Source organism: Dromaius novaehollandiae, chromosome Z, assembly GCF_036370855.1.
Source record: "Dromaius novaehollandiae isolate bDroNov1 chromosome Z, bDroNov1.hap1, whole genome shotgun sequence".
Classification (NCBI taxonomy): domain Eukaryota; kingdom Metazoa; phylum Chordata; class Aves; order Casuariiformes; family Dromaiidae; genus Dromaius; species Dromaius novaehollandiae.
Genome location: NC_088132.1, coordinates 8,274,165 through 8,289,301, shown reverse-complemented (window position 1 = coordinate 8,289,301; position 15,137 = coordinate 8,274,165). Strand labels below are relative to the sequence as shown.

The window sequence follows — 15,137 nt, the reverse complement described above, 5'->3', positions numbered from 1 at the left end:
CCATGACATGGGGACATGGTGACCCCCAGCCATGGGGATGGGGACAGGCCAGGGCCGGGCTTGGCACTTGCTGCAGGTCGGGGCCAGGGTGGGGGGACTCTACGGGCCCAGCTCCAGGCAGAGGCAGGGCCGTGGCAGGGCTGGAGCTGGCACCACTGCAGTGTCACAGGGCAGGGGCTGACGGCCCTGGGCTGGGCAGAGATGGGGCCTCAGCTGGGCAGTGGAGGGGCCCTGGGGGCAGGCAGGGACAGAAAGGGCTGGGGGTGCCCGCAGCGCCCTGAAGACACCAAGCGTGTCCCACTGTGGCTTCTCCTTGCCCTCTTAATCTCCCTAGACATTCATCACGAGCACCAAAAAATTCAGTTTTATCGAAGTCTTGAAACCGTCTCTGCTTGCTGGTATTACCAGAAACTTAAGTTGCTTCAGTATCTGAACAGGTACTTGCAGCAAGTGGAGACGTGGTGTAGAGGTAAACACCTCAGTGGCCCATTCCGATGTAAGTAATGATTTATTCTTCTGTTGTGTAGCACTCTGTAGACTGCAAGCCATCCCATCACACTGTGAAAGGCACAGCATTCATTCAGCAAAATGGTCTATATATCATGTTAGCTGTGCAAAGGTCTGAGCTAAACACGGAAGAAGAGATGCATTTTGATTTAGCAAACACTTCAAGTATGTTTTATTGAACCTAAATGGTCCAGTGAAACATGGGCAGAAGAATTTTTGGAATGGCCTCTGTGGTGCTCCGAGCTCAGTGCTGGCACAACTTGAGCTCATAAATCTCCGTGAAGAGGGATGAGTGTATACATGTACCATTCTTCTGATCCATTTAGCAGCTTTGGCATGTGCTATGTCCTTGTACGTCCTTCAGGACGACAAACTGATTGTCGCCTCTGTGGAAAAAGAAAACATTGGAGGAAAGCAATCCAGGGGCAAAAGTCTGGATGGAAAAATGTGGAAGCAATCCAACAGGTCCAGAATCAAAAATCGCTGATTAAAAATGCTGATTAAAAATCCCTTTGGGCATACAGCAACAATAAACCCGTGTGCACAAGAAGTGTCTGAGTTAGTTCTTAATAGGAGGAAAGTTGACAACTAGGATTTCTCAAAGCTTGTTTATTCCCTCCCTTTTGTTTCACCAGCATATCCATCAGCTGGGTTACTGCTCATATGTGTGTTACTCTTATTGCCTTTCTTTTAGCAAACTAAAACTCTTTACCAAAACTCTGTTTTTTACCTACTGTATCTTTGTCTGCAGGTATCTTTGCTCACTTTCTCTCCTTCTCACTTATTCCTACTGCCCAGCTCAGATATTTGAAATATTTGAGATGAAGCTAGTTCCAATACCTCAGTTCACTGAATAATATATTTATTTTGGTTTATATATCCAGTATCTATAGCTAGGGATCAGCAGAGGCAGAACTGGTCCCTGCAAAGTGGTCAAATAAAAGATGCCTCGCAACTACCTATTCCTAACTAACACTGGCTGTACCTTGCTGAGGGCTCTCAGCAACCCCAGCATTAACTCTCAGCTGTACCTTTTCTTCAGACATCCAAAACATTAGTGAATTCTGGTCACTGTTTCAGGAGCTGAGGCAGGAAGGGGGAATAGAAGATTGGAGTCAATGAATTTGTTTTTGATTATCCCATTATATTTAATTTACCTTTGATAGGGGAAATTATCATAATGGCAACTACTTTGACAGCTTGTTTTTAAGTTAATCTGTCACACATCGCTTAATATAATTGTAGCAAAAGTTATTTTTTGCTACTGCAACAGTCAATTGCTATGGCCACACTAAGAGTAAACAATCTGGAAAAAACTGACATAGCATGTTCCCATTCATAAATAAGTACTCAATTTAAACAGGCTTAAACTGAAGTCTTGAGAATCAGTAGTCTGAGAAACGAAGCAAGCTCCTGCAAAAATATTCTTATTATCATTTCTCTGATACTGTAAAGCTGTTGGGCATACAGGCAACCTCTTACATCTTCTAATCCTGAAACAGACAGTGAGCCCAGAGGGTCCTATGCATGTAGAAAATATAACTTGTTTTCCACTAACTTAATCAATTCTATCTGGCATGTTACATTCTGTTAATGTGGTTTTTAAAAACAAAAATAAGACTTCAGTGAATATACACTCAGGCTTTTTTGTTTGCACACACTTTGCATCTTACAAATCCATCTTCCAGAGATCTGAATCTTCATGATACTTTTGGCAAATGGAGGTTTTGGGGCATATCATAAAGTAATGGTATTACATTAGATTTGTGTACTCTAACAGAGATACATATGGCTCTTTAAGTCTTTCATTACTTTCAGCAGTAGAACATCTTTGTGCTCTCCACTAGTTGTTCTTCCACATAATCTTACAGGAGAAGGTCACTAGTGTTGCTGACATCTGGAATTTTGGAAATGAAGCATGCAAATTTATGAAACATGCAGCAATTACTGAAATGGCTTACACCGAAGGAAGACAAATCAACCACACAGCTCTTTTAATTCTGATTAATAGTTTGCCAATGAAATTTAAATACTAATTGCTGATGATGATGCCCTTCTCTGAACTGCGTCCTGGGCATTACTCATAGCACCAGAAAGCTACTAACCTCAGCTGACAAGCTCCCCACACTGCTACAAAAATGGAAGAAGTTTTTAAAGCATTGGTTCAGTTCCAGGATTAGCTGCCAGAAAACAAGTCTGGGAAACACAGCCCTATGGGATGTTTTCAAAATCTTTTGTCCTTTTATAGCAGAAAATTTGCTTTTATTTACTGGAGCAAAATCCCTTATGTTATAAAACCAGGGCTCCCTATTATTTGGAAATTCCAGCTGGGCTGGATTACCTGGATATACAACCAGTCACTCTCCAATGTTGTCAGGTTAGTTTGACAATAGCATGTGGATGTCTAAAACCCCTTTCTCTTACACAGAACAGTAAGTTCCTTGCTCTGGCCAGCTATATGGTATATTTCTTTACATATTCCACACTGAAAGCTAAAGTGCTGCCAAGTTTCGCTTCCCTGAAGAGAGAGGATTGAGGGGAAGGCTGTAAAGCTGATTCAGATGCCCAATACTGAAGAAACTGGTGAGGATCATGCAGTTTAGGACATTATCAAAATATCTGCAAAAAGTTTATTACTAAAACAGTTTGCATTACTAAAGTATTGGTCATCAGAAAACCAGCCTGCATTTTACAAATATACCTCCTGGCATAGGAGATACTTTCAGACTGCTCCATTCAATTGACAGACAATAAGGAAACTAAGGCAGGGAGAAAAACAAACTTTATGCATCATAGTTGTTGCATAGTTGCCCTATATACCATTGCTATTCATTTAGGCAGAAACCACACACACTGAGAAATTTAAAACCCAGTCCTCAAGTTGTCTGGATGCCCATGGGCTTGAATCTTGGGGGCTGATATTAGTCTTTAGAAGACATTGGCAAAAATGCAAGGTCAGGGGACCTTCTGTGCTGTTGATAAAATAAGTGTGAGTAAAACAAAGCTCCTCTGACCAGACTGGACCAGGACGCACAGGTTAAGTACTGCTGTAGATGCTGGCCAACAACACATTGTTCAAGCACCCTTAAATCAGATGGCACCCTTAAAGCTCACAAGAGACAGGATTTATCAAGAATGTGAAGGATTAAGGAGAGGAGAGGAGGAGAACCAGATTAAGACAGGATCACAGAGAATGCTAGGAATGCAGAGACTGGTGTGAGGTCAAGAGAGGGGTGCTGAAAAACGGGAAGAGAGGCTATAGCACAAAATACAATTGTTCTAGGGCTCCACAAAAGGATACAGTGAAGAGAAAAATGTCAAGGGAAGAGAGACAGAGGGGTTACAAGAATATCTTGCCAACCTAGTAGAACAGGCAAGCTCCACAGGCACTTTCTTGACCTTCATGAGATATCTGTCTCTCTCTCCCACCTTCAACAACCATCTGCTACTCTAGGCACTGAGAAAGTTGGGCCAGCACAGAGCACTGATGCCATCAGTGTTTCAGTAGGTCAGCACAGCCCTGAAACCACTTATCTTCATTTCTGTGTAACTGATCTGCAGGGCTAAAGTCCATCAGTGCTTGGGGACAGTCTACTGAGCAACACCCCAACATGAATGTCAAGTCAAGCTTTCAAGGTGGCAGATAAATATGATGTTTGTTTGGTTGCTTTTTTATGATGGCACCATAAAGATTTCCTGACAAATCTCCTTCAAAGCCAGGCCTCTACTAATCAGTCAGAGATTTCTCCCTTCTCTTTGAGATGGGACACATTTGCAAGAATGACACATCAATATCATTAGATGCAGATGCTGCAGGAGCCACACCTTCCAAGCAGAAGTAGGCTTGAAGGGGTGATTTGTCATGGCATATGGCACATACAGGTTACTCTCCTTGCTTTACAGACCTCCACAGACAAAACTGCATGTAGTGGAAGATGCTGCACTCAGTGGGTCATGGTGCCCAGACACACTACAGTCTGTGGGGACTCAACATCAGACTCCTTTAGGCTCCTTTGAGTCACAAATCACCTTTACCCTCCTTCAGCACGATGATGTAGGCACGATTTTTTTCCAAATAATTTGGATGCTAATAAGGTCATCTTACTGTCTTGAGAACCACCCAAGTTTCATGGAAATATGTATTTTTGAATGGACAGGAGGAACTTTAATATTTAGAGAGAAGGGGTTCCAGAACTGGCCTGGTGAAAAAGCATTAAAAAGCCAGAGAGTTGAAAACTCCCTTGTCCAGAAAAAGTCTCACTGGCAAATGGAGAGAGAGAGCAACATACAGCAGAATGTGACAACACTTACTGAAAGATACAAGATCTTCCTGCTTCTGAAAATACCCCTTTCTACAAGCTTTCTAGAATTGTCATTCAAAAACTCTTTGAACACCATTTGAAAATATCTAGCCAAAAGATACGTATATCCAAGTCAACAATACAAATCTGCCAACCATGGCAACTGAGCCCAGGCATCCAGGTTGCTAATCATGGAACAGGAGTACACATTCACAACACAACGGCAAATAAACATTCATTATTCATTTTAATTCTCCTTCTTCTTACAGACACTCAAAGAAATCTAATGCGGTCTTGCTTCTTCCACCACAGTCCATCCAGATAGTCACAGAAAAGTTAATGAGAGGCTAGTGCATAAAAAGGTATGTGCATGGCTTAAAGGTTTCAGAAGGGCATCCTCAAATTTAAACAAGCCACATCCAGCTCTAACTGACCTCAACTAACTTAGTATTTGACATAAGTCCATCAAAACAACACGAAGTTTTACCCAAATTTGACTACATGATAAACAGTTTTCTAAGACAAGCTGTAGCCAATGAATTATCCCCCAAAAAAGAACTTCATATCAAAATACAAAATAAGTGTCTAGCCAGGCAAACAGTTGAGTTATTCTGATACAGGTTCATTCAAAAACATATACGTAACATAATGATGCTAATAAAAAAGAGGCAGAATTCCTTTGACAAAATCCAGCAGAGAAGAGAATATACACTGTGAAATTTATTCAGTGTTCCTTGTAAGTATGTGTGCAGATTTATAGACTACAAAATTTAAATATTTGCTCTGAATGCTTCCTCTGACAATACTGAATTCATGGGGGCTGCTCAGCTTTGTCATTCATACTGCACTGTATTGTTTGACTGCTTCTTGGGGCAGACAGAGGGAAGTACTTGGGGAAAACAGAGATGCCAGCATGCAGTGCAGTTTATTTCATTCTAGAAATGATTTTATCACTATCAGGCTTTCCAGTAATTATGATGTCCTAAAAAGGGATGCCTGGAACAGGTTTGGTTAGACATACCAACTCTTGTACTCTGTGTACCAAATGCTGTTGCTGTCTGTGATGGAAAAGCATTACAGTGAGACCAGTGAGACCGTTCACATTCAAGTCAGAAGAGTATGACAGGCAACTCTAAAAGTTGTCTAGACAGTAACAAGATGGCCTTAGGCTCCTGAATGTCTATTTATTACATTTTTCAAACCTCTAGGTATGTGTATTTGAAGTGGACTCTCAAGATATGAGCAAATGACAGTCCTTTGTTCAAGCACAAGAAAGAGTCAATTTGCCGATTCTTTTGGCTCTGACTTTAGGCACCCAAGAAAATGACTGTCATTAAAAGTCCATGGAAAATTTTGATTAGGGGTTGCTTACCAGTGCCAAAGCTTTCCTCTCCACAAAGTGAGCAACGTCCAGAGTCCATGAGATTGGAAAAATATCTCCACCCTGTTGGTGTTTCATACACAGGAACCTTCATTACTTTAGCCACTCTAGAGAAGACACAATAAAACATCACACAATTAAGAGAGTGCTTTTTTTGCATGGTTTGAGATCAGCTGAGGACTATATTAGGTCTTGCTGCATCTCCTTTGTACTCTACAGCTGGGCTATGAAGTAAAATAAAGGAGAACAGATCAAAATCAGTTCAGAACTGATTCTTGTCTCAGAATCTGACTTCAGCCCAAACCTGGATAGGTTTATGAACTCTAAGTGTAGTTTTTTGGTAAAGGAAGGAACTTCAGCTAAACGGGCTTTACTAGGATCTTTCAATTCGTAGTGAGCAACAATCAATTATAACTACAGATACACAGATATGTTATATTAATATTTCTAATGAAAGTTATAACACCATGTTGAAGTACCTTCCTTTGTAAAACATAGGTGGCCCACAGCTGCATGCCTGAGAGACATTTTTATTTCTACTCATGTATTCAAAGTCAAGACAATACCGGACTGTTTACACAGTGCAGCATCTGCTCTAACAACGCTGTCCCAGACCTGAGTCTGAATTTACTTTCCCTGTCTCCTCTGACACATCTACACAACAATGCTCCCCAGCTACTTAACTGACTGACGTGCCCGTATTCTCAAGGATCAAATAAAACCACGATATGTGCTGGATCTGCCTTCCCTTCCTCAATTTGCCAGCTGGTAATTACTCCTGTTACAAACTCTGCTGAAAAAACCCTTGCTTGGATTAAAAACAAAACAGAAGAAGGAAAAAACCCAAATCCTCTAAGAAGCCCATTACCAAGCTGAGGATTTATCCAGAAGGAATATTACCACTCTTCTTGTTCCTAATCATATTTGCTTGTTCTCATTTTGTGCTTAAGATTTTCAGTCTAATATTTTTTAATATGAAAACAAGACTTAAGAAATGGTCAAGCAATCTGACTGACTGGCAAGGACCTTAATACTTCCTCAGGACTGCTGCAACAACCATTTAATCCCATCCCACAGGAAAACACTTGAGGTGAGATGCTTTGTCTAATTTCAGCTGCAGTCAGGCCCAGGCAAAGCAGATCACTCAGGTGGGATTCACCTAGCACTGTCCGCCCAGAAGCTTACTGTTGAGGCTAAAGCTGTCACCTCTCTGATCAACAGAAAAAGATCTGTTTTCAGAGAGTCCTTCAACTTGTTTTAAAGTGGATGTGTAAGGTAAATAGGATGAACTGCCCAAACATGGTAAAACTGACCCTTTTGAAACCTGGTTCCTAAATGCTCTGGACAGTTCAGCCATTAAATATTGTCTCTGAAATCAGCACTGTACTAAGTCTCCAAATACACTGTTTTTTCCACATAATAGATATCCATTGATATCTAAGTCTCCAGCTATGCAGCCTAGATGTTCATCTTTGTATTTATATATTAAACTTAAAAGGGTGTTTTATAAATGAGATCACATACGAACTGCCAATACTTATTTGAAAAGGAGCTAATGAGGTATGTGAAGAAAAAAGAATATTATCAAAAAGTTTGATCTTAAACTTGACTTTCATGTCTCTAATTCAGAGGTAGAGGCACGTGTACACCTTCTTGTGTTTAAGCATTAAGTATATTATCGGCCTTTAGAAATAGCACTGCATAAAGCAGGTTATACAGTGCAGAGCTGAACAGGTGGCTGGCTGGCTCTGCAAGAACTCAAGAACATAAAAAGATTTAATCTGAGTGTGACAGTAAGTGCAGACTTGGAACGGGACCATAATGCCAAAAAGCGAAAAACAATCAAACAGAAAACAATGGCTAACACTCTGGAAGAGCAAAACCACTTCTCTTGAGGTAGCCTAACAAGACCCCAGGAATATCTATGCTTGCATTACCATATCCTGGTACTGTTTTTGGAGAAGGAAATTCTTTACCTTTCCCTGTTCCATATTCCACGAGTCTTGGGATAAACAGCCTCATGGGCCTATATTGATCAGCATCAAAGGTTTATCAGGGCTCCTACACTTTTTCAAAATTGTCTATTAACTAGGTCAGCACTAAAAATACAGATGATAATTCTGTTGGCATGAGGCTTACTTTAAACTAAGCCTTTCAAACAAGCAAGCAAGCAAACAAACATAATATACATATAAGCAGAATTTTATAGCAAAATATGATAGTTGATTCTTGCAACATTTTTTCATTCCTAAGTCTAAGGCTTTAACAGAGTAAATAAGTAGAAGTAGCAAATTAGGTCAATTTTAGCCACTTCTGTTCAGCAACTGGGGAAAAACTAGCTACATAATATCATGCAAGAAAGGCACAAGATCTAGTAGATAATGCACTAGACAACATACCCCATTCTAATCCTAGATTGTTTCTGTTATTAACTGTGCTTAGAGGAGCTTTATTTCTCCCTCCATGCCTGTTTTTCTCACTTAGACTGTCACTTCTTTGGGCAAGGACTAGATCTGTTTTCATAGTTCTGAATATGAAAAGGCTTCAATCCCAGCTGAGTCATGCAAACTACAGTAACCTTTAAAATAATCCTTCTTTGGCTCAAAGCTTCAGAAAGGTAATAGTACTAATAAACAAATACTCTGCATTAACATTCAAATATAATATCTGACAAGACTGCCACATCATCTCATCAAGATAGTGGTGGGCAGAATCGCATCCTAAGTGTGGGGCTGTATAATGATTAGACGATGCTAACTGGAGAAAATAAAGCCCCCCAAATTATCCCTGTCCATAGATCTGTGCCTACAAACTCAGTTACATGGGGAGAATGTACGTATCATACATGACAGCCTTAAAGAACCAGTGTATCTACCAGTACCATTTACTGGCAGCAGATAATACGTATCAGTAAATAAAGGGAATAGTTCCAATGGGTCTGGACATACAGAGGCATCTTTGAAGAGCACTGTTGCATGAGCTGCAGATTCTTCTAGCAATACACAAAGCAGTTAAATAATTTCTCTTGTATTTAGCTGTTAATCTCAAGAATACATAAACCCGTCCCTAGCAGTCAACAGCTGCTTTCAGGGACACTGTACTGGCTTTATAACCGCACAAAATGCTTCAGTTTCCCATGTTAATTGTGTGACATCACTAGGACTGAGGATGAGAGCTATAAAAGGCACACAAAAAACTGAATGCATCCTCTTTTTTTTATTGTCATATCATGGAAATAAAGGATCATCAATGAAAGTCTCAATAAACACAGAATGTGCCTTTCTGCAATCTGCAGGCAATTAAAGCAAATGATCACCCCAGAAACCATGAGGGGGATTCCCACAGGAAGGCACACAAACAAGAATAATGTGTTGCATCAGATTAAACAAATAACAATGAAGACCACAGGAAAATAACCTCAGAGGAAGGAAACATATATTCTGCAACTGTGAAATTACTAAATCTTCAAAGCCAGAGAAAACAGAGATTAAATGTTGGAAGGGGGAGGGATTTAAACTCCTCTGCACCTATGTATCTTTCTAAACAAGAAGTATGACTAGATTCAGTGCAGAGAAAGTTAAAAAAACACTCTTCATTTACCAAACCCTTTTTTTAAGTTGCAAAATCAGAACTGCCAGACACTGCTAGCCAGACACACAAAAAAGTCTGCCAACTCAGGCAAAAGGGTAACATTCCTTCTGAACCAAAATTTGTAAATGGTTTTATTTGTACTACAGAAGCTTTCGGGGAATTCCTAATGCAGCATATGACTTCATGACAAGCTTGAAAAAAAACTAATAAAATATTTTATTCTGCTAGGCGAAGAAATGCTTCAATGAAGCATAACTGGATTTCTGGAAATTGTAATTCAGAAAGAATGAATGCTGGTGAGTAAAGGTAAAGGTTCTTGTTTTGTCTCTAAGGTTCTCAGATTTGTTAATTACAGTCTATGAGGTTTCTAGCTATGTGCCTTCACAGGATATTCAAACAACTCTAAATATATACAATATTTTAAATTTCTCTTCTTCCTTCTCTATGTTCCCACTGGAGTCTGTGTTCTTGGATGCCTACACCTGGGGAGCTACGAATGGAAATTAAGTGCTTACCATAAAGTTTTCATTGTTTGTATGAGATCTCTTAGTCAGACAGGATACTATTTTTCTCAGAAACTGAGTTTTGGAACTAGTGCTGCAAAGAAATTCTACCTTGTAGAGATCACGGATGCATCATCTTACTCATCTCAGAATAAAACTAGTATGTTCTTATACATATATATATACGTATGTATGATACATCAGTATCAAGATACAGGTGCAGTAGTGCTCCTGACAAGACAATGCCCCAAACGCTGATTCCTCTGGATGTAGGTGTTAACTGTCAAAAAGGCCAAACTGATGTATGGAATGTACCTTCCAACTAGTTCAAAGTAAAACCTGAAGCAAAACACGCCTTATAAACAGGTTCATATTCCTAGTCTATTTGAAGTAAAAGCAGTCCATTTATGTCTAACCACATAGTTGATATACCTGTGTTTATATGTGCTGTAAGAATGAACTGTGTAGAAGCAATAGAGCAAACTGTGGACCTTCTGGGTCTTATCATCTCAGACATTTAATGGGACAGACTTCAAACAGTACTCTTGTTTGCCTTCTTTCAACTTCAGTGCTCACTACATCAATGAGATTACACAATAAAGTTTTTTGTGCCTGTGCATAGAGCTGGTTAGCTCTTGCTAGACTGGGACAGATGTATATACACTTGGACCTAAATTGTAGGACAATCATTTTAGTTATTGTACACATATCAGAGCTAATTGTATTTACGTTCCTAGAGTGCTGAAACACAAATTAAGGAAAACAAATCCAAATAAGAGGGAAGTGTGCTTTTTGCAACAACATATATCCTTTAAAACTGTATTTTGTGAATTAAAAAAAAATCAGCAGCAGTTGTTTTTAGATGGAGAAATAAAAAAGTGAGTTATAACATACAAATTATTGTAAGGTTATATAGTTAAATTTATCCTCCTATTGTAGAACTCCACTCTCATTTTTATTTTGAAGAGCTAGTCCCACACTACCTACACTGATCTTCCACTTTTTATTTAAATACTAGAAGAACAAAATGCAGCTGTGAGAAGAAGCTTGAGTTTCTTCATCACTAGAAAACAGAACCATGCAAGAGTTTAGTATCAACACAGAACTGCTAAGCCAATTCTTGATCTCTCCAATAAGAGCTATCAAAGCCTGAGCTGGCCGGTTCATAATAAAGGTAATAATGAACGTAATGGTTAGCTTCACAGTGAAGACCAGAACTTTTGCAAATTTCCTGCCAGAAAAAAAACTTAAGAACTAGTTCTAAAATTGCTTCAGAAAGCCTTAGCAGACTAATGTGGAAAACTTATCTGTCCTTCACGAGGCAGTTGGATTGCTTATTTTACAACCACACATTAAAATGCCCCAGATATTCTTCCTTATACTTTATTGGCTTATGCATGTCATCTAACTGGGAAAACACCAGGGTATAGGACTCTCCATAGCCCAAATCATTTTACTTGGCACTACAGCAAAAATATAACCCTGCTTAAACAGGGCATAAAGATTGCCTTCCACCTAACAGATTTGTTCTCTTACCTAAAAGAGTTAAAGAAACATCCTCATGATGCCTTTCTCTCTCTCTGTTTTCCATCCAGCAGAGACAACAGACTGTTTTTTATGGAAGGACTAATAAAGGCCAAGTGGCCCTTGAGGGTATCTCTGAGTCACTGCAGCTTTGTACTAACAAAATACCACTCACTTCAGCAGAATTACCCTGACTTACCTTAATGGAAGTCAGAGTCTGCTCCAACCTACTCTCTACAGTGCCACAAGAAGACCTAACAAATACTTATCATTTAGATACAACAAATGGCCAAGGGCAAGCTGGCTTTCTTGTGCCCAGTGAAACTTTGATAACTTCTCAGAATAGATCAGTCAATCAAACAGAATTATCCTGCCAAAGTCATGGCACCTGTTCACCACAAAGATAAAGGTCACAGCACTGGAGAAAGGGCTTTCTTTGACAGGTCTCATGAAATGTTGTAAGTGGTTAGAGCTTTGCATTGTAGGTGGAACACTGCCTGGGGTCAGCTCCAGCTTTGCATTCATTTCAGACTCTTACCTTGGAGGAAGAAAGAGTAACTAATAAAAGAATCACTGACGAAGCGGTTGTTGCATGTCTTTGTCTCTTGCCTTCCACGACTTGCAGGTGCCTGCTGCCCATCTCAAAAACACCAACAGACACTTGGACGAGGAGACCTCTCAGCACAGACCCGCATTTCACTGACACATTTTTTCAATATTGCTCCCCTCTGCAGAGCTAGTACTGAGGCAGACAGCGTGCAGTAACGCTTGGACCACAATGGGGCTGATTCTGCAGGGACTAAGCACTCTCAGGCCCTAGTGAGGTCAACGGGAACTGAAGGAATTTGTGAGACAGACAAGTGGGCCACTGTGGGATATTACGCCATAATTGCATTTCTCCAAAGATCAAACCTATATACCTGTTCCCTTCAGACTTACTGGCTACACAACAAATATGTTCCAAATTGGGGCTTCTAAATATTTCTGCCATGGAGGTAGAGCCTATATTACTTCCTCTAAACTCCAGGTGATAAAAGCCTCATCTGATACAAGGCCTAAAGCATACTTTATTCTAAAGTAAAGATTATTGTCTGACTAAAACTAAAAGATCTGTTTTTCTTCCCCGTTTTCTGTAGTCTTTCTTCATACAAAAAATGAAAATATCCCAAGTAGGGACCTGCAGTTTCTTTATCTAGAAAATCACTTGGCTAGCTGAAAAAACAGCAAGCTAGCTTGGCACAGTCTAACCTTGACGTACCTAAGCTATGTTTTATCTGATATTTTAATTACTGACGTGCTTCAGAATTGTTTTAACACCCTGGATACTTCTGAGATCAAAACAACTGACTTTTATTTGTCCACACCACTCTTTCCTTTCCCTTTATTAGAGATCCTGCTTTAGCTACTCTCTAGCTCTATGGCACAGTCTTTGCTTTGATTGACTTACTTAACAGTACTTGCAATTGAACTGAAAATTGCAGGGGTTCATTCTTCTGGAGTAATGAGATGGTATCCACAACTGAACTGCTTGTATCATGCTGCCACAGTTTCTCTTCCATGCCATCATTTGCTTTAGTCATCTCATTCCCTCTCCAACATTCAAATTACTTTTTTAAGGAAACAAAATATTTTTAAAACTTTACTGAAAATTAGATGCAATAGTCACTGGCTTTTTAGTTATACATAGAGTCCCCATCCCATTCTCATTGCATGGTTTCCACTCGTTCTTTCTGTGTTCTCTCCTTGCTGATGCTGAGGAGCCTTTGCCACTTCTTTTCTCAGCTTTTGGAAGCGTAACTCAGCTGAGCTTTGGTCAGTTCCCTCTTCATTCCTATTATTCCTCCAGAAGCAGGACCCATAAACTAAACAGCTAACTTTTTTCTTCAGTCTCATCTGTAAGTCCCCATTTTTTCATTTTAACTGTGAAACTCTAATAGCTTGTCAGAAATTCACAGCAGTAGCAATGACAGCACCAGCACTGGCACCACCTATAATGTGAAATAGACGCTCTGCTTCTGGATGTTTTCACTCTGCCTGCACCACCTTCCCTTAAAAGGCCTCGACTGCATATTGTTGAAGGAGCAGAACTAAAACAACAGTCACCCCCCCCTTATATGGTCAAGTATTACAGTGTTACTCCCTCATGGACTTTAATTTATTAAGCAAAAAGCAGTGGAATGCTAAGCCCTTGCACACAAAACAGATAGCCAGGACACTTCACTAAGATAAGATGTAAACGGCCACGGCTGGCAGAAGGGCTGTCAGGAGCACAAGGCAGAAGAAAAATATTTAGTGGACTGCAAGTTCATTTTCTTCCTGTTTTCTGGCATGCTATATTTCACAGAGAAAGATCATAACAACAGATAAATCGACAAACAAAAAGCATCTGAAGACATTCTAGCTACAAAGGATCTCAAACCATTCGGCTTTTTCTTGTTCCCTCCCCGCCCCCCAAGTTTTAACGCTAAGATGTTTCTGCAAGTGAGATAAAGGTACACTGAAACAAGGTCTGATGTTCAAGGGTAGTTTCTGGCTCAAGAGTTACTAACTTTAGGTGGGGGGTCTGGTCGACATTAAATCCGAGGGTGTGCATGCACTGCTAGTAACACTGCAGAAATCATCTCCTTGTTAAATTTTATCCAAGACTGCTTGAATTCCCTTTCTATCAATGGAGCCTCCTGGCACTCGTGCAAAATAACTGTGATGCCAACTTACTGTTCCAATATCCTTTCCTGCCCGTCAGTCCCACACTGGTCTTTCCTTGTGTCCGAAAGCTTTCAAGAGCACAAGCTAAAAATTATCCCAGGAGAAAGACAAGGTCCTATAAACACTACCCACCTTTTTCCTGTCCTTGTAACACACAGCAACCATATGTACAAGGAATTTACTTGAGCTACACGGAATACATTCATTTTCAGCACAACTACCACAATACTCTGAGGATATAAACTGTTGCATGAAAGTTCAGCCCCTTGGCTTCAAACTCCTAACATAAACAAATTAAAATTTAATATCTCCCTTTGGGCCTTTCAAGTTCTTTTTTTTTTTTTTTTTTTTTTTTTTGTCTCCTGTAGCAGCAGGCTTGAAAAATCTCACACTATCGTGACCATTGTTTAAACACTCATCAGGGAACTCAGGCTCCCAAACATATGTACGGCGTGACCCCGGGAGTTATTTACATTCCTTGTTGCCACCTATAGGCCATGCTGTGAACACAAAATTCAGTATTTCATACCACCAAGTTTTCCTGCACGCTGATTCTGTAACACCTCAATCAAACGACGCAAGCATCTCGTGCAACATACAGGAAAAAAAAGACAGAACTTCTAA

At 40.0% G+C, this 15,137-nt stretch overlaps 1 protein-coding gene across 1 annotated transcript in view; it reads right to left on the bottom strand.

Annotated features, from left to right (window-relative positions):
• Positions 1–15,137, bottom strand: part of PGM5 (phosphoglucomutase 5) — a 72,353-nt gene that overhangs the window by 22,202 nt on the left and 35,014 nt on the right. Inside the window, exon 7 of the mRNA XM_026100526.2 lies at positions 6,181–6,296. Within this exon, the coding sequence (XP_025956311.1) occupies positions 6,181–6,296 (116 nt within the window). The remainder of the gene's footprint in view (positions 1–6,180; positions 6,297–15,137) is intronic.